This window comes from Leopardus geoffroyi, chromosome B1, assembly GCF_018350155.1.
Source record: "Leopardus geoffroyi isolate Oge1 chromosome B1, O.geoffroyi_Oge1_pat1.0, whole genome shotgun sequence".
NCBI lineage: Eukaryota > Metazoa > Chordata > Mammalia > Carnivora > Felidae > Leopardus > Leopardus geoffroyi.
In genome coordinates this window covers 174259091-174280373 of record NC_059327.1, presented here as the reverse complement: position 1 = coordinate 174280373, position 21283 = coordinate 174259091, and the positions used below count along the sequence as shown (strand labels likewise).

The following is a 21283-nucleotide window of genomic DNA, read 5'->3' as shown; positions in this document are numbered from 1 at the left end:
TCCTCCTTAATACTTCCCCGTGTATTTCCTAAGGACCAGGGCATTCCTCCTATATACCCCAGTGCACTGATCAAAATCAGGAAATTAACATTGATTTAATACTGTTACCTAATCGACAGGCCTTATTCAGATTTCAACAATTTTGTCAGTAAGGACCTTTTAGCCAAAAGCTTATACATTTCATTTGGCTGTCCTATCCCCTTAGTCTTCTTTAGTCTGGACTAGCTCCGCAGTCTTTGGTTTTCACAACAGTTGTGCATTTCGTTAAGAGTACAGGCCAGATTGTTTTGCAGAATATCCCCCCATTTGGGTTTGACTGATGTGGCTTCAGGCTTCCACCCAGGTTACATTCTTGTGACAGGAAAACCAGAGAAGCGATGCTGAGTTCTCAGTGCCTCCCATCAGGGGCCCCTGGAGCTGGTCAGTCTCATTGAGGGCAATGTCACCTTTGGGTATCGGGTGCAGGTGCTGCGTGCATCGTTCCTCCACCGTACCGATACTGTTGTACCCTTAAGCAGGTGGCGTGCTTAGAGATGAACCGTTCTGTTCTCCCCTAACCCTTGCCCGCTAATGTCAGCATCCTCTGCTGACCCTTGCTTGAATCAGTTACTGTTGTGATGGAGATTTTTCTAGTCCCATGATTCCTTGTGTGCGGGTTAGCTGGCTTTCTACTCATAAGGCAGAGCTTTCCCTGAATTTATATCCACGTGGACGCACAGATCCTCGTTTTATTCAGGGGGCTCTAACCCTTTGTATCTGTAGTATTTATTTTGATGCTCCAATAGTTCCAGATCTGACCAGTAGAACCTTTACAAGCTGGTTCCTGTGCCCTTTGACCTGCCTCCGTCACTTTTCGGGACGATCACTGTTCAGAGGCAGCCCTTGGCAGCCGGCTTGAGCCTTTTTCTGTATGTCTTGTCTTCCTGATGAATACTCCATTTCTCTGACTGGTTAGAAAACGCCTGACTCTGTGGTCTTCCTGTTCCACGCCCCTCCCCCACCCCGCCTCCACCACGATCCCCCCTGTGGAACAGGATTTTCCAGCAATGAGACTTGATTAGTAACTGACAGAGCATTCGCATGTCCATCTTCAAACACAGGACTGTTTAACTTCAACATAAAACACAGGGCAGAGTCAACCCCCAACACAGGACTCCAGAAGCAGGCAGGTGCCCACGTTGGGTGGACATACCCTCCTAATGGTGTTTGCTTTTCCCCCTGTATAAACCAGCCGATGGTTGCAAAGGATTTGCCCTTTGCCTCTCGACTGATTTTTTTATATTCCAAAGAGAAAGCAAATTTTGATTCTACTAATACGAGGCACCTGACAGCCGAGTTCTAACCTCCAAGCTAGCCGTTGTCCAAGTGGGGCGGGGGAGCAGGGAGAAGGCAGGTAGACTGCCCCTCCTGAAGGTGTTAATTAAGAGCGTGTACCCCACCCTCCCCTGTCCCGTGTCCAGGTGTCACACTGGACAAGGAGTATTTCCTTTTCGCTCTTGGAAATGGGAGAGCTCCTTGCCAAAAGCAAGATGTGGACACTAAAGTGACATGTGAAAAGAGGAATAAATTGAATTTGACATTAGGAATCCTCATAGAAGGAAGGAGGTCGTGGATATGGGCAGGCAGAGGTTGGATGTGAATACATTAGTCCCCACCCTTTCCACCAGCAGTCACACAGTCACACAGCCGTGGACACTGGAGCCACCTCAGAGAAGGAATGTCCCTGGGGAGGGAAAACTCCGGGCAGGTGGGAGAAGGCAGAGCCTGTGGCCAGGAAGAGGCCGTCTCCACTGGCAGAGAGAGGCGGGAGAGGCCCGGAGCAGGGCCCTCAGGTGAGGGACCAGGCCAGGCAGAAACCCGGGTGCTGTGCCCCAAAGGCCAGTGGGGGCTGGGCTGAGAAGCCAAACCAGAAACTTGATCCTGAAAGGGGAAAACCTTTACAACATCCTTTCTATTACCTGGCTCTGAAGGAAAATATAGATCCTGTGGTTTTTCTGGGGGAGGAGGAGGGGAGCCTAAAGCCACAGATGACTTATAAATTCTGTAAGAAACAGGGAAGTGGTGGCTCTCCAGTTGGCCTGTTAAAGCTCCGCAGTCATTTCAGTGCAGAACGTGTTGCTCACGTGGCCCTGGCCACAGCGGCACAGGGTGGGGACTGTGGCTGGGCCAGGGTTCCCCAGGGTCCTGTCAGCCTCTGAGATTCAGCCTCTGAGACACTGGGAACACAAGTTGTGGCTCAAGGCTGACGCTTCCTAGCTTCCTCCCTCCCCTCACTTCCTTCCTTCCTTCCTCCTTTCTTTCCTTCCTTCCTTCCTTCCTTCCTTCTTCCCTTCTTCCTCTCTTCTTTCCTTCCTTCTGCCCTTCCTTCCTTCCTTCCTCCTTTCTTCCCTTCCTTCCTTCCTTCCTTCTTCCCTTCCTTCCCTTTTTCTTCCTCCCTCCCATCCTTCCTTCCTTCCTTCCTTCCCTCCTTCCTTCTTCGCTTCCTTCCTTCCTTCCTGAAACCTTCCCCCGCTATGCCTCTTAACTTGCCATCCTAAAATTGACCGACCAAATATTTTACAGTGATCACCATAGCTTCAATTACATTATGATGACCCACAGTCTGCCCTCTCAAAAACCTCAAAGCCAGGTTTTTCTTTCCTTTGACTTTTTTTTTTTTTCCTCCTATCCTCCTGTGTTTTTAAACAGAGTCCAAGATAAATAAAGGTCCTGCAAGCATGTAGAGGGGCAGAGTTTTAGAGCAGGATGGGGGGAGGGGAGGGGGGAGGAGAGGGGTTGATGGAGGGGGGGAAGTGCACATCGTCCTTGTTTCTTGGTCCTGTTTTTCCAGCTGATTTATGAATTGCTAGCAGAAAATAGGCGTAAGTGGGAGCAGAGGCTGGGAACAAAATTCTGGGCTCTGGACATGGGATCATTTAACGGAGAGTGCTTTGAAACAGTAAGTGGTTGTGCACACTGACCGTGGGCCAAGCTCCCAATGATTTCTCCCTCTGAGGAACCTTTGTGGCACTCGGGTTTTGTGGCACTTGACTTTCAGTTGGTGCCACAGTTAATAGAAATATACCATTTGGCCCTTAACCCAGAAAACAAGTATTACTTGGTGTTCACAATGCTTTTGTTCCTGTGTGTATGTTGTGGCAACTACATTACATCTTTCTTAGGTGCAAGGCCTCCATACTTTTTTTTTTTTTTTAACATGTTGGGGCTCCTGGGTGCTTCAGTTGGTTAAGTGTCCAACTCTTGATTTTGGCTCAGGTCATGATCTCATGGTTCATGGGTTTGAGCTGACAGTATGGAGCCTGCTTGGGATTCTCTCTCTCCTTCTCTTTCTGTCTCTTCCCTGCTCATATGTGAAAGAAGGAAGGAAGGAAGGAAGGAAGGAAGGAAGGAAGGAAGGAAGGAAAGAGAAAGAAAGAAAGAAAAGAAGGAAGGAAAGGAGAAAGGAGAGAGAGAGAGGGAGGGAGGGAGGAAGAAGGGGAAGGGAAGGGAAGGGAAGAAAGGAAGGAAAGGAAAGAGAAATTTTTTTTTTTTAACGTGCTATGTCCAAACAGGTCTGAGTAATAAGTATATGCTTATTGTGAACATTGACTTATATAATCCCCAACGACACCATATGGTAGACATACCATTATCCCCATTTACAGATGAAATAGCCGAGGCCCAAAGTCATACAGCCAAGTAAGAAGCAGAGCTGGGCTCTGAACCATATAATCCAAGTAAATCTCCCCATCTCGAATCTGTAATCACGTCTGCAAAGACCTTTTTTTGTTTCTTTGTTACATGCAAATTCCAGAGATTAGGTTGGGGATATCTTTTGGAGACCATTTTTCAGCCTTCCCATAGGAGGTTGTTTGTAGACTTTATTTATCGGTATAAACCCATAACCTGCCAGTCCATAACCTCTTAAAGAGCACCGGTCATTTTCCGTGTGGGTAAAGGTTTCTGTGGTGGCATCCTGGGAGTTCAATTACAATTGAAGGAAGACAGAAGACAGGCCAGGGAGGCAGCGACACCGCCAACAGTGAGTGATCTCTCCCTCTTCCTCGTGGGCACGTCTTACGGAGACGGAGGGACTGGGGCTGTAGATTCTCTTACTGGTTTGTCACTTTAAAGGTTGTTCCTATTAGAAAAGGGAAATGATTTAGAGATTCTTCCACACGAGTTTTTAGGATCTTCAGAAGAGAGATCAGAACAACCCGGTGAGTTCCACGTGAAGGGAAGATTTCAGTGGGAGAGCACGCATCAGGAAACACGAAACTTGGGAAGGGGCAGGTAGGAGAAAAGAAGCAGCTGAACCCATCTGCTGCCAGGACACGCCAAGGGCCATGTCCTTGAGCTGCAAGAGTGGAGCCCCTGGGCCATTGCCCGAGTTGGCCAGTCACGGGAGGGGCACAACAGATGCTGATTAGTCCCGTAAAGCTTGGAATGATGACCACAGCCGTCACCTCCTTGGGAGCATGCAGGTCGGCCACCTTACCCAGATGTCCCTTTCTTTTTAATGACTGAAGAAAATGTTTTAATGTTTATTTATTTTTGAGAGAGAGCAAGCATGTGTGGGGGAGGGGCAGAGAGCGAGGGAGACCCAGAATCGGGAGCAGGCTCCAGGATCTGAGCTGTCAGCACAGAGCCCCACACGGGGCTTGAACTCACAAACTGCCAAGATCATGACCTGAGCAGAAGTCAGACGTTTAACCCACTGAGCCACCCAGGCGCCCCAACCCAGATGTCCTTTCATACTTGAGTAGCTAATCCCCTGGTAAGGAGTCCTCTCTTACACCCCCGCCCCCTGGAGCAGCACAATGGCTGCGCCCTGGTTAGGCTCCAGAGTCCCCAGCATAAGGCCATTGATTGATGTGGAAATGGCAAGGATCCTTTTCAATCCCGCAGGTCTCTCCCTAGCATTCTTCAGCCTGTGTTTCCTCCTTCACCAAATGGAGACAACCTACCTATCGCCCCGGGATGGGGAAAGGGCCTGGCACAGAGACGAGCGTCGGTAAATGTTTGAGAACTCTGAATTGGTGATTTTAGAAACGTGAAGGTGTTCCCGGTAACCATGGTCTCCCTGCCTCACGTGTTCTGCTTTTGCCAAAAATTGTGACCCTCCCAACTTGGAGTATCTCGGAAGGAAAGAGCAAACTTAGTTCCTGTTCAGATGTCATTCACTATGTTCTGTCCTTTCTCTCTTTTCCAGATGGTAACAAAAACTCATCCAGATGGGGTGCAAGTGCTGTAAAATGATACAAAGGTAAAGTTGGAAAAGTACCCTGAGTGGAGGACTTTGGGACTACCGTGGAGGCCCCCCTAAAGGCCCCGCATGGGTTCGCTGCATTTATCCGACCTCAAGCATGACCAGCATTGCCAAGAAATTATGCATTTGGAACTGCTCGGATATCATTTCAGAGGACATGCGGCCCAGATTTAAACTTTGTTGTTGTTGTTGCTCACTGCTCCGAGCACATTGGGAATGCCGTCGTGCTCTGAGATGGAATTTGGTTTAGGTGGACCTTGCAGTTCTCCAGAGACCTTCAGTGCAAAGACAAGCTGGGGTTGCAGAGATGATGCCTGACCTGGCATCACTGAAAATAAATCACCCCAGTCACATACAGGGTTTTAATTCTGTCCAGATTCTATATCAGAAAAATTTGGATAACCTGACTAGAACTCCACACAAAATAAAGGGGAAGAAGTTAACTAATTTGCTCCCTTAACAAATAGCACTTTTTGATTATTCTAGTTCTCCATCTACAGCTATACACCTACATCCATTTATTCATACGTGTGTGTATAAGTTTTATTCCATTGTACTCACAGTGTCATGGGAGGGCGTGATTCAAAAACCATTTATTATCATAAATATTTGTTGTAAGTGTGTTCCGTGCTAGTCCAGACTTCATATTTATTTATCGTGTTAGTGACTGCATACTATTCTGTGGAGGGGATGTGCCATCAGTGTTTAACCACCTATTCCCCTGTTATTGGACATTTATTTACTTTTTGGTTGTTTTTAATTCCATCAACCACTTTGCACCCTGTTCTGTGGTCTCTTAGATCTCTTCCTGAGACCTATTTCCAGTGGTAAAACAGGTTTATACCAACTAGATCTATTTGGTTTAGACATACACAGAGGCTTCACGGAATAATCGCAGAAATTAACAGGAATGGTAGAAGGAAGCAGAAAGTAGAAGCATAGAGTGTTGATAATGGAAGCTATTCATAGAGGGATTCGTGAATAACCTTAGTTAATGTCTAACTGACTGATCTTCATTCTTGTCGCCGCCAGCTATCTCTTCGATCCAGTTCAAGTGCCCTCCTCTGGCTACGTCAACGAGGTGAACAGCTGCAAGGTGGATGAAGGGGGCGCTGGTAAATGGAAAGGCAAACAGGGCAGCCAAGTCCCGGGGCATCAAAACGAGCTGCAGAGCGAGGGCCTGAAGAGGACGGCCAGCAGGGGCAGAGCTGGCAGCGGGCAGGAGCCCCGCTGGCCTCCCCCGGGATCGCCCCCTCTGGGGGACACGGTGGGGGGACCCTGCGCGGACAAGGCTGGCAGTGCCGTCAACGGCATCGGCCCCGCCGCCCCCCCACAGCCCACTGGGGACCGTGGACCCCACCAGGGCGAGAGGGGCTCCTGCGTCAGTACCGCCAACAGCGCCCCCCCGACTGCACCCTTCCGGGAAGGCGGGGGCCCCGGCAGACGGGACAGTGTGCTGCTGCCGGCCCTGCGAGAGACCCACGTCGTCCAAAGTGGGGACCCCAGAGCTGCTCTCAGGGCAGAAGGTCCTGCCTTGGAAGTACAAGACCACGACTTCCAGATGCCGGCCCCGGATTACCCTCCCCTTCGGGGCTCGGCTGGAGACACAGTTGACTGGGAAGAAAAGGACGGTCTTCCCGAGGGCCACCCTCAGGAGGGACCCCCGGCGGGCCTTCACCCCAGGGCCGGGGGGCACGGCTTGAATATGCCCTTCCCCTTGAAGAGAAGCTGGGATTCCTTAAATGAGGCCGTGGCAACAGAAGCCCTAAGTGTGGGCTTCAAAGAAGAGGACGTTGCTCAGGCCGTGCCCGGGGTCGATTCGAGAACTGGGTGGGAGGGTGCGCCCAGCTCCACCGCAGACGGGAGTGGGGATGCGGTGGACGAGGACGCGGCGGTGGCCGAAGCCCTTGCGGCTTTGGAAGCGGCCACCGCAGGAGAAGACGCGGACGAGGCAGATTAGGGCCCCCGAGCTGGTGTCGCGCCGCGCATGCGCGGTGCGCGTGCTCCTTGCGCGCAGCTGACGTCGTGCAGCCCTAACGGGCAGCCTCACCGACTGTTCCCAACAGCGTCCGTTCTGGCGATTGGCAGTGCCTGCACCAGGCCGCTTGTTGCGAAGTATCAGAAGCCCCGCTGTGTAGACGGGGTGTCACTCAGGAGGCCGGAATAAAAATCAGAGGGGACGATGCGCCGGTGCCCACAGCGCAGGCAGAAATTAAACAGCCTGCTCATCAACCCACAAACTCCCCTCCAAGAACGCTCGGAAATCCCAGTGCTGAATCCCAAGAATGCATAATCACAGAATGTTCTGTTGGTAAATTCACCGTCTCGCTTCTGAGAGCCAGACGTTGTACCCAACCCGGAAAAGGTAACTACCCCCACTGAAAGTGCCTCGTGTGTCCCCAGAGCGTGGCTTACCTTCAGGGACTGTCTCCCAGGGAACTAATAACTAACCACTTGTTTGATATCCAGTTAAGCTCAGCAGCTTTCAGGATGGGGCAGAAGCCACTAGTGAACAAATGGTTAGTTGTTAGCTGTGATATGAAGACACCTTGACCTTAACTTTTTTTTCATCATTACTTTTTAATCTCCTTTGGGATTGGGGAAGCCGGTCAAAATAATTCTTAAACCTGCTTGTGACCATTTGACTTGTAAATTCATGAGACTGGGAACAGCGAAGAGATCAGATGGAGTGTTCTATGCCACTTTAATATCTGATTCTGATTAAAACATAACAACATGTGAGTGTATCTGTCGTAACTCAAAGGCGGTTCTCATGTGCCAGCCTTGAGCGTCAGTAAGCCTTGACGTTTGCTTCCATGTAAAGAGCTGCACTACTAAGTTAACAGGTGAGGAGGAGAGCAAGTCAGTTTGCTGAGAACGGCTTTGGCTGGCTGTCCCTGCCATGGAAACGCGTGACAGCGTGACCGCACGCGCCGATCTCCCCTTAAGGACGAACAACAGCCCCCTCTGCATTTCCGCCTTGTAATTTATAGGAACGAGAACTACCGTTCTGACGTGGCCCAGTGGAGAATTTAAAGCACGGTCAAGTCCATCTAGAGAAACGGGAACCCAGAAGAGCTTTAGGATGGCATTTCATAACACAGGCTCTGAAATCCGACTGACCTTGGTCTGGTTTCCAGCTTTGCCATGCGACCTTAGACAAGTAATTGATCCCTTCTCCTTTCCCATCTGTTAAGTCAGAGTAATAATGGTGTGTGTTTGTAGAGATTAAACGAGATGATGCAGGTGTTTATCACAGTGCCTGGCACAGAAGATGCACTCAATAAAATGATAAGTCTTATTAGCTAAAAACAAATCCTTTAAAAATGGCTTTATGTCCTCACAACTGAAATGTCTGTAATGTCATCACCGCGTATTGGTAATTATTTAATAGAAAACATGATTTCCCAGCATCTTTAAGGACGGCACCCTGACAAATGCTTAACAGTCATACATTACCCTGGGTTTGTTTGGGGACATACCATCTCTACCTACAAGGTCACACAGAGCCCCTAAAATAGAAACTGTTGTCCTTGTTACATGCGTTGTATGTGTGTTTGTTATTGTACTTCATACACCCAATGCTTCATATTTGAGAATGAGTCCTTCAGTTCCCCAAGTGTGTCTATTGGGATTAGATTCGGCTGCATGTGATAAATGGCTTATACAATAGAGACGTATTTACCTCTTGTGTAAAAGGAGGCCGGAAGTAGCAGTCCAGGGTGCTAGAGTGGCCCATTCTGTCAGCAACCAGTGCTCCTATCATCTTGGCTTCCTTCTCAAGATCACTGTGTAGTCCAATCATTACATTTGCTTTCCACGCAGAAAAAAGAATAAAGGAAGGGGCGCTGGGGTGGCTCAGTTAAGTGTCCGTCTCGTGATCTCAGCTCAGGTCTTGGTCTCAGGGTCGTGAGTTCAAGCCCCGCGTTGGGCTCCACGCTGAGACATTGAGTGTTGAGGTGGTCAGCTTACAGCCTCAGAATAGAGCTCAGAATAGAGCCAGTTTGCTAAAGGTCGAAAGGCCGTATTTTACATTTAGTATAACCCCAAAGGGGATTCAACCTTTGGTCCGGTGGAAGGAGGAATGGACAGCTACGGGCATCTCGACTTCCCCTGCTGTCTCTAAAACAGAAGAAGGAAAGAAGGAAATTCAGACAGAAAGAGGGTAAGGTGAGGAGTTAGTGCAGACAGGTCTCTGTGCCTTGCACAGAAACCCACTCCTGCACTTAGAACGTGTGCACGATTTTACATCCTGAGACGGCTGCATATTCACCATGATCAGCAGTTCTCCTAAGTTTTAAAGATTCTTTTTTGTGCGAATAACTGCTTCAAAAAGGTTAGCAGATGGCCAGGGTTTTCAAGGTTTGTTTTTTTTTTTTGTTTTTTTTTTTTTTACGTTTGTTTGTTTTTAAAGCTATCGTGGCTCCTTTTGTCTAACCTCACATCCAGGCTCTACCAAAGGATGTCAGAGGAAGTCAGAATCTAAAGAATGAAAAGAAATTCCAGACTGTAGCTTCATCCACCGGGTTGTCTAGCAACTGACTAAGCATCCCACCCCGTGTAGCGTGTCTTCTTTCTGCAGTCGGGTGCACCCCCCCATCAGAAACGTGATGCTTGCCAATAGTGAACTTTTCAAATATTCTGAACGCCCCCAAAGCGCCAATGTGCCCTGAACGTGAGGCACTGGCTGTGGTCAGGAGTGGACATCCTGGTCTTCCATGAACTTAGCAAAGTGCGTCATGTGGGTATTTACCACGTTAAACCTCGACTGTGATTGTGATATAAGATTATTACTATATTACATGTATGTGTATATATGTGTATACACACACGCGTTCTTTACTGGCAGAAGTTGAACTGTCACATAAATATGAAAGTAGATATTTTTCCTCTGGTTTCCAAGGCCATTAGTAGCAAGTTGTTATAACTGTCAAACCCGATCTTCAAAGGAACAAAGAGAATTTGAGGTTGCTTAACACACGCCCATTTGTCCACACTCAGCAGCTGCTGGCCAGACGCCATTTCTCCCTTTCTGCTTCACTCTGCCTCTGACCCAAAGGATAAGACTCACTCTTCCTAAGTTTTCCATCGGCATCTGCAAGCAGGAGGCCCTCGGAAGAATAAAGGAGGCACAAAATCCCAGTATGTGAGCAAAGATCTGACTCCCTTAGTTTTGCCTGTGTGGTCACGGGAACCAAGCCTCCAGTCTTGGACTTACTTAGACTTTCAGATGAAAATGTGGAAATTCTTGCTTTCTGTTTGTTTATTTTTAACTCCAGAGTAAACCGCAGTTATTTTCAAATCCTCTATTTGGGAACCAGTGATAATTAAACAGAGACAAGCTGACATTTGTTTTTCATGGTAAATGCTTTTCCTGTGAATATGTGGGAAAAATATGTCGCACATTTGTATACTAAATTTGTCAGTTTCTCCAACACATGAGATTATAGTAGACATCTGTGAACAGTCTGACCTTCCAAGTCTTTCTTCCTCTTGGCCACTTGAAGAAACAACACTTGAGGCACACCGATTACATATGCTGATTCCAGATGATTCTCACCTGCCATATCAAATCAGTTGCCTGGAGTCGACTGCTAGCAATTTTTTTTCAACTAAAGCAACTATAACAAGTGCCTTTAAAAAAAATTTTTTTATCATGTTTGTTCATTATTGAGAGACAGAGAGAGACAGAGCATGAGCATGGGAGGGGCAGAGAGAGGGAGAGACAGAGAATCTGATGCGGGCTCCAGGCTCTGAGCTGTCAGCACAGAGCCCAACGTGGGGCTCAGACTCAACAAACCGCGAGATCATGACCCGAGCTGAAGTTGGATGCTTAACTGATTGAGCCGCCCGGGTGCCCCATGAACAAGTGCCTTTTGCCTCGATCTAGGATAGCCTGTGGCGTAAGGTGAGGACTCAACACATTATTGGGGGGGCGGGTGAACCCACAAAAACTGCTCACACTATAGTGGAGACCTCACACAGCTGAGACTCTGGATGCTAATTAGGAGATGGTGACAGGTGTCATAAAGGTATAAATGCAGGGCCGTGGAAGAACAAGTCCATATCAGTTTGAGAGAAGAGAACTGGCATTTATTCATGCTTTTCATTCTCAGACTGTCCTGCTCTGTTTGAACAACGGGCCTTTACAGTGGTCTGTGGAAAGGCAGGCAGAGAGTAGAATTTGAACAGCCAGAGAAGGTTTGGTCTCTCAAATGAGGCCATGTTACTCTGAGGACCTTAATCCCAAATTGAGAACAAAGCCTCAAGAAAACCAATGTTTGGGACGAAGCAATGGGAAACTTGGCTGACCACATTTTTCACTCATTTTGAACCTAATCTTTAAAATCCTGAGGGAGAAAGAAAGGATGTGTATTTGTATAACAAGACTCAGATGTCACTTTTCTCTTGGCTTCTAGCGATGGAGAAAGCCCATGGGGGTCGGCTCTTCAGTTAACCACCTGCAGCCATGCATCATGACCTTCAGGTCTCAGAGGTTATGATCATGTGGCATGTACCAAGCACTCATGCACCCCTGTAATCCTAAAAAAAATGGGGGTGGAATCAGCCCACGCCTCTTGCTCGCTGTATGACGTTGGGTTTAAATTTCTTGACTTTCCGGAGCCTCAGTTTCCCCATCTGTAAAATGGGAGTGACTCCTACCTCCCAAGTTGAAAGCAGACACTCTCCAATTTTCAGTGTGCTTGTTTCCAAACAGCCGATTTCTGACTCTTACCTCCCAGAGATTTGAACTCAGTAGGTCTTGGGTGGGGACCTGGCGTATGTATAGGTTGATGCAGGTGACTTTCCAGCCACATATGGCGAAGCACTAAGACTATATACTAGGAATTGCCACATCTTCTTGATCTTGCAGCAGTTGCCAGTAAAAAAAGTTTGCGCTCATACCCCTAATAGGAGCACATTTACAATTAAATCTACGGTCAGGACAAAGCAATATTAAGATGGGATAACAATTAAATATAAAAGTTTTTTTTTTGGTTTTGGTTTTTTTTTTTTTTTAGAGAGAGTGTGTGTGCAAACAGAGGAGAGGGGCAGAGAGAGAGAAAGAGAGAGAGAGAGAATCCCAAGCAGGTTCCACACTCAGCATGGAACCCAACACGGGGCTCAACCCTAGGGTCATGACCATGATCCCACGACCCTGGGGTCATGACCTGAGCCGAAATCAAGAGTCAGACGCTCAACCGTCTGAGTCCCCCAGGTGCCCTAACTATCCAAGTTTTAATATTTTCTTCCCATACCCCTGGGTTATGTAAAATCCACTTTGAAAACCACTGATTTAGAAGCCCAAATGAACTATCTGTAAAAACACTTTGTAAATAGACAAAATTGGAGTGAGATTTTTGACAATATATACAGCATACACATGCATATGATCACACACCTAGAATGCACACTCAGCCATACGAAGCAGATGTGAAAACATACACCATCAATACCACTCATCTGCTACCATTTGTCCTCACCTTTTGAGCCTGATTTTGTAGGAAATTCTGTATTTTCTGCTTTTAAGCATTTTGGAGTAGTTAATATAAAACTAGGGTAAAATATGACCTAGAGGCCAGAAAGCGGACAAAGTATTTTACTCATCTACCTTATCAAAACTATACGCTCCCAACCAATATGAGCAAGCCAGCTGGGGGACAGGCCAATTAGAGTATTTGTTTTGTCAGGATCTCACTATTTGGAAAGCAGAACCGTAACATTTTCTCTTGACATCAGTTACCAACTTTAAAAAACATCACAAAGGGGCGCCTGGGTGGCGCAGTCGGTTAAGCGTCCGACTTCAGCCAGGTCACGATCTCGCGGTCCGTGAGTTCGAGCCCCGCGTCGGGCTCTGGGCTGATGGCTCAGAGCCTGGAGCCTGTTTCCGATTCTGTGTCTCCCTCTCTCTCTGCCCCTCCCCCGTTCATACTCTGTCTCTCTCTGTCCCAAAAATAAATAAATGTTGAAAAAAAAAAATTTTTAAAAAACATCACAAAAATAATTTCATTTTCAGCTCCTACTCACCCTTTCCATTCCCCCAAAATAGTCCTAAAGCTGTGGATAATGGCGCATGTAAACCTTGGCGCTTATATAAAAAAGGACAATCTCACAGGCCAAAGAGGGTTGTTGGTCTCTTCCCATTAATGAACGTGCTCTCCCTGTCTTAAATTTCAATGCTTAGAAAGGAATCCAAAGTTTTAAATTATCCATTTACAAAGCCACACGATCATAGGCTCTCAGATCTTCCTGACCTCAGCCATTAGCCGGGAGACAAACCAAGGGAGTGTTACAGTATTTAAAATGTTATAGAGAAAAAAATTCATATCAAGGAAAGTTTATCAGCAAAGACACCATTTCAAAATAAGTTGCCAAATCATACAATTATTGATACAGAAATCCTATTCAGTGCTGATTTATGGGAGCCATCAAGTTACAGGTATTGGTTTTTTATAGGTGCAAATATGACTTAACTTTTTTTCAAAATGACCATTTATTAAGCATTCAGTCCAATCTAAGATCTGCGTATGCATCATCGTGTTTAGGTCCACCATGACCTCATGAGTTGGACGTATGATTATCCCCCATTTCACAGATGAGGAAATGGAGGCTCAAAAAGCTGTATAATTCGTCCATGGTCACCCAGAATCTCAACTGAATCCAGATTGAACAAGCTGGTCCTTTTAAGGAATACAAAATACAGCCTCCTTGTGGAGACAGCCATGTTGCCGTCAGACGAACAAACAAAAGACTAAATCAAAATATGAAATTTCTAGGAAAACAAAGCCTTTGGTCTCCATGATCTCAAGGAACACAACAATCACAGCAATGAAATGAATCTGAGATCTGAAAAGTGAGGGAACTTTCAAACAAAATGGTGGAGAGAAAGACAATGCCATTTCGAAAAAGTAAAATTATATGGATTGCCGGTTGCTCAAGAAAGGTTATTTTCTGGTTCTGAGGAAGATTTTAATAAAGAATTGAAAAATTAGTCAAGGCCTTAATACATTACAGTCTCTAAGACTGTCTACTGTCAATGATACTTGTTTTTAAATGATCACAGGACCACAAGCTTCTTATCCTACAAAGTAGGAGGTGGACCCATGGCCCTGCATGTCTGCCTCAGGAATGGCCAGTACAATGTGTGTTGAGATTCCTGTCCTCAGTTTGTCTCCCTCTGGGCCCTAATGAGACTTACGTTGAGATAACGTGCTTCCACTTTATCAGCATGAAGTAAGTAATAAATGTTAGATGTGATTTTATTACCCAGTGCAAGTCATCTCACACCGACCACCCTTTCTTTGTAACACCCAAAACCTTGATTGCTGTGAACCACTTGTTTTTGCTTTTTTTTTTTTTTTTAAGATTTTCTTTTATTTTTGTGAGTAATCTCTACGCGCAATGTGGGGGCTCGAACTTACAACCCCCGAGATCAAGATTTGTATGCTCTACCACCTGAGCCAGCCAGATGCTCCAACCACTTCTAATAATTTTAGACACTTTCTAAACTGAGTAAATCCTTTTCTGCCTATATCATGAACGATCATCTCAAGGCAAAAATGCACCTGAGGGCACTTCACATTTAGTGTATTTTTTATTCTCATGATTATTCTTTATTTTCATCATTTAACTATTGTAGGGCACAGTAATTTATGCTGGGTTAGCGAATTTAAGTCATACTGTGTTTGAAGTGAATATTTATGACCTTAAAACTGACCTATTTCTTTTATCTTTCCTTCCCCTAAGTTTTTATAAAATAAAATGCACTTAATGCAAGACAGAAACCTGGGGAGGCTTGGTAAGGGTCGGTTTGTTATTTCAGAGGATTTGTTTGGTTTGTTTTTTGTTGGATTTCATCAACATTAAGATATTCATTCATAGTCAGCAAACCCATAAATTTTGTGATTTGGGTGTAATGTTATGGATCCCAAACACATGTTAACCTATCATTTCTCAGCTAGATCCACTTGCAAATAAGAAGAAATCACGTTCTTTTTAAACTCACCGGGATGACCACGGTACATTCAGGTCTTATCGGAAGAGCGATAAGATTAAATGACAGCCTGAACAAACACAGAAAGAACAAACCCTTGTGTATCTGCGGCCATTCAATATCAGGGCAAAGAGATTGGTATTTAACTCAAGGTATTTAACCTGGTGTCAAGAGAATGTCAGGACCAAGAGATATCATGGCTCCCTCTTCGACCGGGGCCCTCCTACCCCCCTAACCCAACCCCCACCCCAAGTTCATCTTAAAATGTTGAGCAAAGTGAATATGGAAGAAACGTCAAGAACCGACTCTCAAATGGCCTAACTCTTCATCATTCCGTCACTTATTTCACTGAAGAGAATCTGAACTTGGCAATTCTGAGGCAGCTCACTGAGTCAGCACTGGCTGTACCTGGCCCTGGGCTAAGTGCATCACACCCCCACGTTCACAGAATCCTTGCAACCACCCTAAAAGGCACATGTTATCTTCGCTCTACAGTGAGAAGATTGAGGTCCAAAGAATTTAAGGTCACAGATGGCCAGAGGGATCCGAAGGCCAAACCTGTGCTCTTAAGGGAGGTTATCCTAAAGCAATCAAGGGCAGAGGGTTTGCAAGGGCATTTCGGAACAGAAACCCCCACACGATGGCCAGGCCGCCTGGCCACGGATCCAAGGCAGCTCGGGGAAATCTCAGTTTTAGGGCTGGATGCCAGGGCCTCACTAGCCATGTGGCTCTATAACTCCTCCTGTATCTATTTTTCCGTGAATAAGTGCATTAGTCATGGGGTTTTGTTGTTGTTGCGATAGAAACTCAACCCAAACGAGGTAAGACGAAAGAGGAATGTCCTTGGAATGTCCATAAAACCCAGAAGGGCAGCTTATCTTCAGGGACAACGGGGCCCCGGGCTTGAGAGCAAACAGGACGGCCTCTCTTCCCTCTGCATGTGTGAATGTGGCACAACTGGAATGAATGTCTCTTCCTTTCCCCAGACCTGTGTCCACATGGCAGGACACATGGCCTCCACCAGCCCCTGAGCCCACAGCTTCAGCCCCCAGAAAAATAAGCCACCTTCTCCAGCTCCCATTTGGCAAACATCCCAGAGGACCTGCATTTGTCCAGGTCACCGATGAGGGTCCTGTGCCCACCTCAGCCGCGTCTGGCTGCGGTCAGAGGTGTCAGGCACGTGGCTAGCTTCTAACAGGGAGACGAAGGGTTCTGCAAAGGGGGAGGCATCATTCCCAGAGAGGAGCGGTGCTGGGCTGACAGAGTCTCAGCTGTCCCCGCACACGCTGCCTCGTCATCCTCAGATCCTTTTCCTCCCCCTGTACCCCTGCCTCCTCAGAACCTGGACCCTTCTCTATTCCGTGGCTCTTCTGTGAGGCTCCGAACTCTAACCATGGTTCAGCTTCCGAGCAAGACACTTCCTGCTCCAGCTCCACTCTTGGACAAAGCTGTGTGCTGGGCCACTTCCTAGGCCACGTTAATCAGCTGTGGTGGGACAGAGGCACCCAGACGCTTTACCCAGTGACCGCGTGTGGTGGCTCACAACGGCAGCACCCGCAGTCAGGGTGGACACGAGGCCGTGGAAGGCGCTCTGTACACTTCATCTACCTCTTTAATAAGTGACCTGCGAGATAGGTCATTTACCAGATGAGGAAATTGCGGCTCAGAAAGGTAAGGCAGTTTTCCCAATGTCACACAGCAGTGAGTAGCAGAGCCAGCCTTGAAACTCAACAACAGGGGCGCCTGGGTGGCTCAGTCAGTTAAGCGTCCGACTTCAACTCAGGTCATGATCTCGCGGTCCCTGAGTTCGAGCCCCGAGTCGGGCCCTGGGCTGATGGCTCAGAGCCTGGAGCCTGCTTCGGATTCTGTGTCTCCCTCTCTCTCTGCCCCTCCCCCGTTCATGCTCTGTCTCTCTCTGTCTCAAAAAAATAAATAAACGTTAAAAAAAAAATTAAAAAAAAAAAAGAAACTCAACAGCAAAGCCTGGGCTATCCCTCCCCGACCACACTGCTTCAAGTCACACCACTTCCCCGACGGGACTCAGGGCATGGGGTTTCTTCCAAATTGGAACTCAGTTATTCCTGGCAGCACTCCAGCTCACACATGCAGGGACGTGAGATCCCAGGTTTCTGATGAGAAAGAAAATAAGGTCAAGCTGGCAGAGTCAGAAAATGGGTTAGGCCAAACCCAAACTTGAATTTTTATTCTCATAAAATAGCTAATGGCCTTCTTGCATTTTTAAAGGTGGACTTTTGTTTGTTTATTCAGTAAGCAAATGATCATGAACGCCTTCTCTGCACCAGGCCCTGGAAGGACAGACCAACACATGGCCTTAGGAACCAGGCTCCCTGCAGTTCTCCCATGTGGCCAGCAGGGGGGGGCGGGTGCCAGCTCTGCGCCAGGCAGAAACCCGGCAGGTCTGGACTTCCCAGCCGATTGGAGTAGGCAGGGGGACATCAGCTGGGCTGCCACAGAATGCCAGAGACAGGTAAGTCCCGGCTGTCCTTTCAGGTCTTTGGAGCTACAATGGGGGTGCCCCGGGAAGACCTAAGAGCAGTCCTGAAGAACGGTTCTGGGAAGGTGAGGAATGAGCAAGGGAAGCCCTAGGTAGAAACAACCTGTTCCATAAACTTTCCAGGGGTCAGAGGATCCGGGAAGCGGCAGGACCTCAGGTGCAAAACAGCCCCCCTCTGACCACAGCCGAACCCCCCCAGTGACCAGGACTGAATCGTGGGACCCCACCTCCAAGCCTTCAACATCGTGCTGTCCTCAGTGGAAAGACGGAAGGTCCCTAACCTTTCTCTTACACCAGATTAGGGTGGAAGGCGCCTGAGACTTCCGGATAGATTCGCAGGAGCGAACAAGGCCGCGGACAGTTGGCAAATCCACCCAGGACCTGGGACTGGGACCGAGCTGAACGAACCGTTCAAGGTGGAACTGCCAGCTTGGTGCTCTGTCTCCACGTCCCACAGACGGGCCACAGGGGCCGCACGTCCGCATGCTCGTCGCTCCCCTGACGCGGAGAAAGACACGAAAGCCGGGTGACTCGGCCGGGCCATTCTGCGCTGCACTGTGCTGGAGAATCAAAGGCTGACCAGCCAAGAACAAAAACCATCATCCCCAGTGACCCCTTTCGACTGTAAGATGAGGAATTTGGAGGCGCCAACCGGGGTGGGGGGCTCAGTCGGTTAAGCATCTCTCGGTTTGGGCTTCTGTCGCGGTCTCACGGTTTGTGACATCGAGCCCCGCGTTGGGCTCTGCGCTGACAGTGTGGGGTCAGCTTGGGATTCTCTCTCTCTCTCTCTCTCCTCCCCCTCCCCAATTCATGACTGTTCTCTCTCTCACCCACAAAATAAATAAAAATACACTTAAAAAAAAAAAGAAAGAATTTGGAGGAAATTTCTCACATTCTCCCTAGTGCATACATTCTGGAGTTCTTGGTTTGGGGGAAGTGAAAACGATGAAACCAGCTTTTCCACTTTCTTAACCTAAGCCACTATTGGTCATCTTGTTTTCAAGGCAACAACAAAATCCCATGAAAATTCAAAATCCAAATCCAATGAGGCACCACAGTGAACTCTGCCGCATTATTAATTTTAAAAATTCTAACCAGGACATAAAGGAAAGACGGAACACAGACGATGACAAGTGACTCTGTGCTAAAACTGAATCACGTGACCACGCTGAGGGGTGGGGGACAAAGGAGCCGACCTAAGCACCTGTGCACAGGGCTGGAGGCTGTAAGGCTAAACATTAAGTGAGCTGTCCACACACACTGTGCTCTCGATGGCAATTTGTTCCTCCCAGGGCTATATATTCAGACTACCTTATATGTATGCTAGGATTGAACAACTACAGACAAACATTTTATAGTTTATTTATTTTTGAGCGAGGAACAGGGAGAGAGAGAATCCCAAGCAGACTCCATGCTGTCAGCACAGAGCCCAGTGCGGGCTCGAACTCATGAACCGTGAGATCACTACCTGAGCCAAAATCAAGAATCAGATGCTTAACCGACTGAGCCACCCAGGCACCCCCTGGGTACAAATATTTCAGACAGTAAGAGCCAGGTTTCCTCCCTGGAGGAGGAGAGCAGGACGTTTGGAAGGAGCTCTTAGAGCTAGGCTGCAGTCAGAATGCCGGTCCCAGCTTATGCTTGTTCTAAAGATATATACAGAAAGGAACAGAAGTGGGTGTGGGTGTGGGTGTGTTATACACATAGAAGCCTAGAAGCAGGGATGCCTCTGCTTCAGTGAGCACACCCACTGTCCTGAGCTTTATTTCTACACCCAATTGTACAGTAAGAGGAACCAGGGCTCCTTGATTGCTGGTCAATTCTGGGGCTGAGACAAGGGAAATACAAGGTGACAAGATGAGTCTGGAGCCTCTTGTGGTTCCACCAGTGAGAATGGGCCAAAGGGTAAAAGAAAAAGGAAGGGATCAAGAGAGGGAGGGAGGCAGAAGGGGAGGGGGGTAGGAAGGGAGGAAGGAAGGAAGGAAGGAAGGAAGAAAGGAAGGAAGAGAAGAAGGAAGGAAGGAAAAGAGGGAAGGAGGAAGGAAGGAAGAAAGGAAGGAAGGAAGGGAAGAAGGAAGGAAGGAAAAGAAAAGAGGGAAGGAGGAAGGGAGGAAGGAAGGGAGAGAAAGAAAGAGGGAGGGATGCAGGGAGGAAGGAAGGAGGGAAGGAGGGAGAAATAAAGAGCACGGAACCCTATCAAAAGGACACAGGCACCAACCTGAAAGAGCCCCCGATCACAGTGATTACTGTTGCAGGCAAGATCCACCACTGGATGGTGTAGTGGCTTGAATTGTGTTTCCTAAAAAACGTGTTGAAGTCCTGACACCTGATGCCTGCGAATGTGATCTTACTTGAAATTAGGGCCTTTGCAAATATAATCAAGTTAAAATGAAGCACAGGACTATGGTGGGTCCTAAATCCAACGACTGGCGTCCTCATGAGAAGAGCGGACAGAGGCACACGCAGGAAAGACGGCCGTGGAAAGACAGAGGCAGAGCTTGGAGGGGAGCAGCCACAGAGCAAGGGACACTGAGGATTGCTAGCAACGAGCAGCAGCTAGGAACGAGGCATGGAACACACTCTCTCTCAGGGGCTTCGGAAAGAAGGAGCGCTGCAGACCCCACAGTCTCAGCCTTCTGGACTTCTAAACGGGGAAAGAATAAATTTCTGTGGTTTCAGGCCACCCTGAAATTTGCTACACGAGCCCTAAGAAACTAATACAGATGGTAGAACTAATGGGTGAAACCTTAAGTGGAAATAGGATACCTGCCTCAGCTCAAAGGCTCTCCTCTCAAATGTTAATTGCGACAGGGAAAAAATGGTGACTTTACCAAAGTGAAAGCTGATGGCTGTCGCCTTGACCAAAGGATGGAAGTTAACATCACTAGTAATCTGTACGGACATCACGCCCCCCTGCTGTGATGCAGTGGGAAAGGCACATCGGATCCTTCCCGGAACACGGACCCTCCATCCAGTCAGGAGAAACAACTGGCCAACTTACACTGAAGGGCATCCTGCAAAATAACAGAATGGTACAGAGTAAAGCATCAAGATCATAAATCCCAAGAAAAGAGATGAGGGACGATCACAGCTCAGAGGAGACCAGACGACCAAAGGCAGTGAGTGATCCCAGGACACTATTGGAACGACTGGTGTGGCTTCACCAGTAGCATTGTACCCGCGTTAATGTCTTAGTCTGGATCACTGGTCTCCAGTGACGTAAGATGCTGACATAGAGGGAAACGGGGTGAAGGGCACACAGAAACTCTTTGCACCGACACTGCAACTCTTCTGTATATTGAGTGATCTCTACATCTTAAAAATAATCAAGGGTTGGGGAGGGCTGTTGCTGGGGAGAAGCAGGGGTTGAAATCCAGCGGGGAGAGTCAGGCAAATCATCACAGGTCAATTCAGACCGAAGAAATCGGGCACGGCGCTAGCCAAGCGCCACACGAGCCTTACCGCTCCCGTCACATTTTCAGGGCCCCCGGGGCACCGACAGCTCGACCGTTCAAACACCACACAA

At 47.8% G+C, this 21283-nt stretch overlaps 1 protein-coding gene across 4 annotated transcripts in view; it reads left to right on the top strand.

The window, feature by feature from the left end:
* CB1H4orf19 (chromosome B1 C4orf19 homolog) overlaps positions 1-7987 on the top strand; it is an 86089-nt gene extending 78102 nt beyond the window's left edge. For all 4 annotated transcript variants that reach the window (XM_045474291.1, XM_045474288.1, XM_045474289.1 and 1 more), the window contains 2 exons: positions 5192-5245; positions 6281-7987. In XM_045474291.1, coding sequence (XP_045330247.1) covers positions 5214-5245; positions 6281-7208 — 960 coding nt within the window. In that variant the 5' untranslated portion in view covers positions 5192-5213 and the 3' untranslated portion in view covers positions 7209-7987. The remainder of the gene's footprint in view (positions 1-5191; positions 5246-6280) is intronic.
* The last annotated feature ends 13296 nt before the right edge of the window (positions 7988-21283 follow it).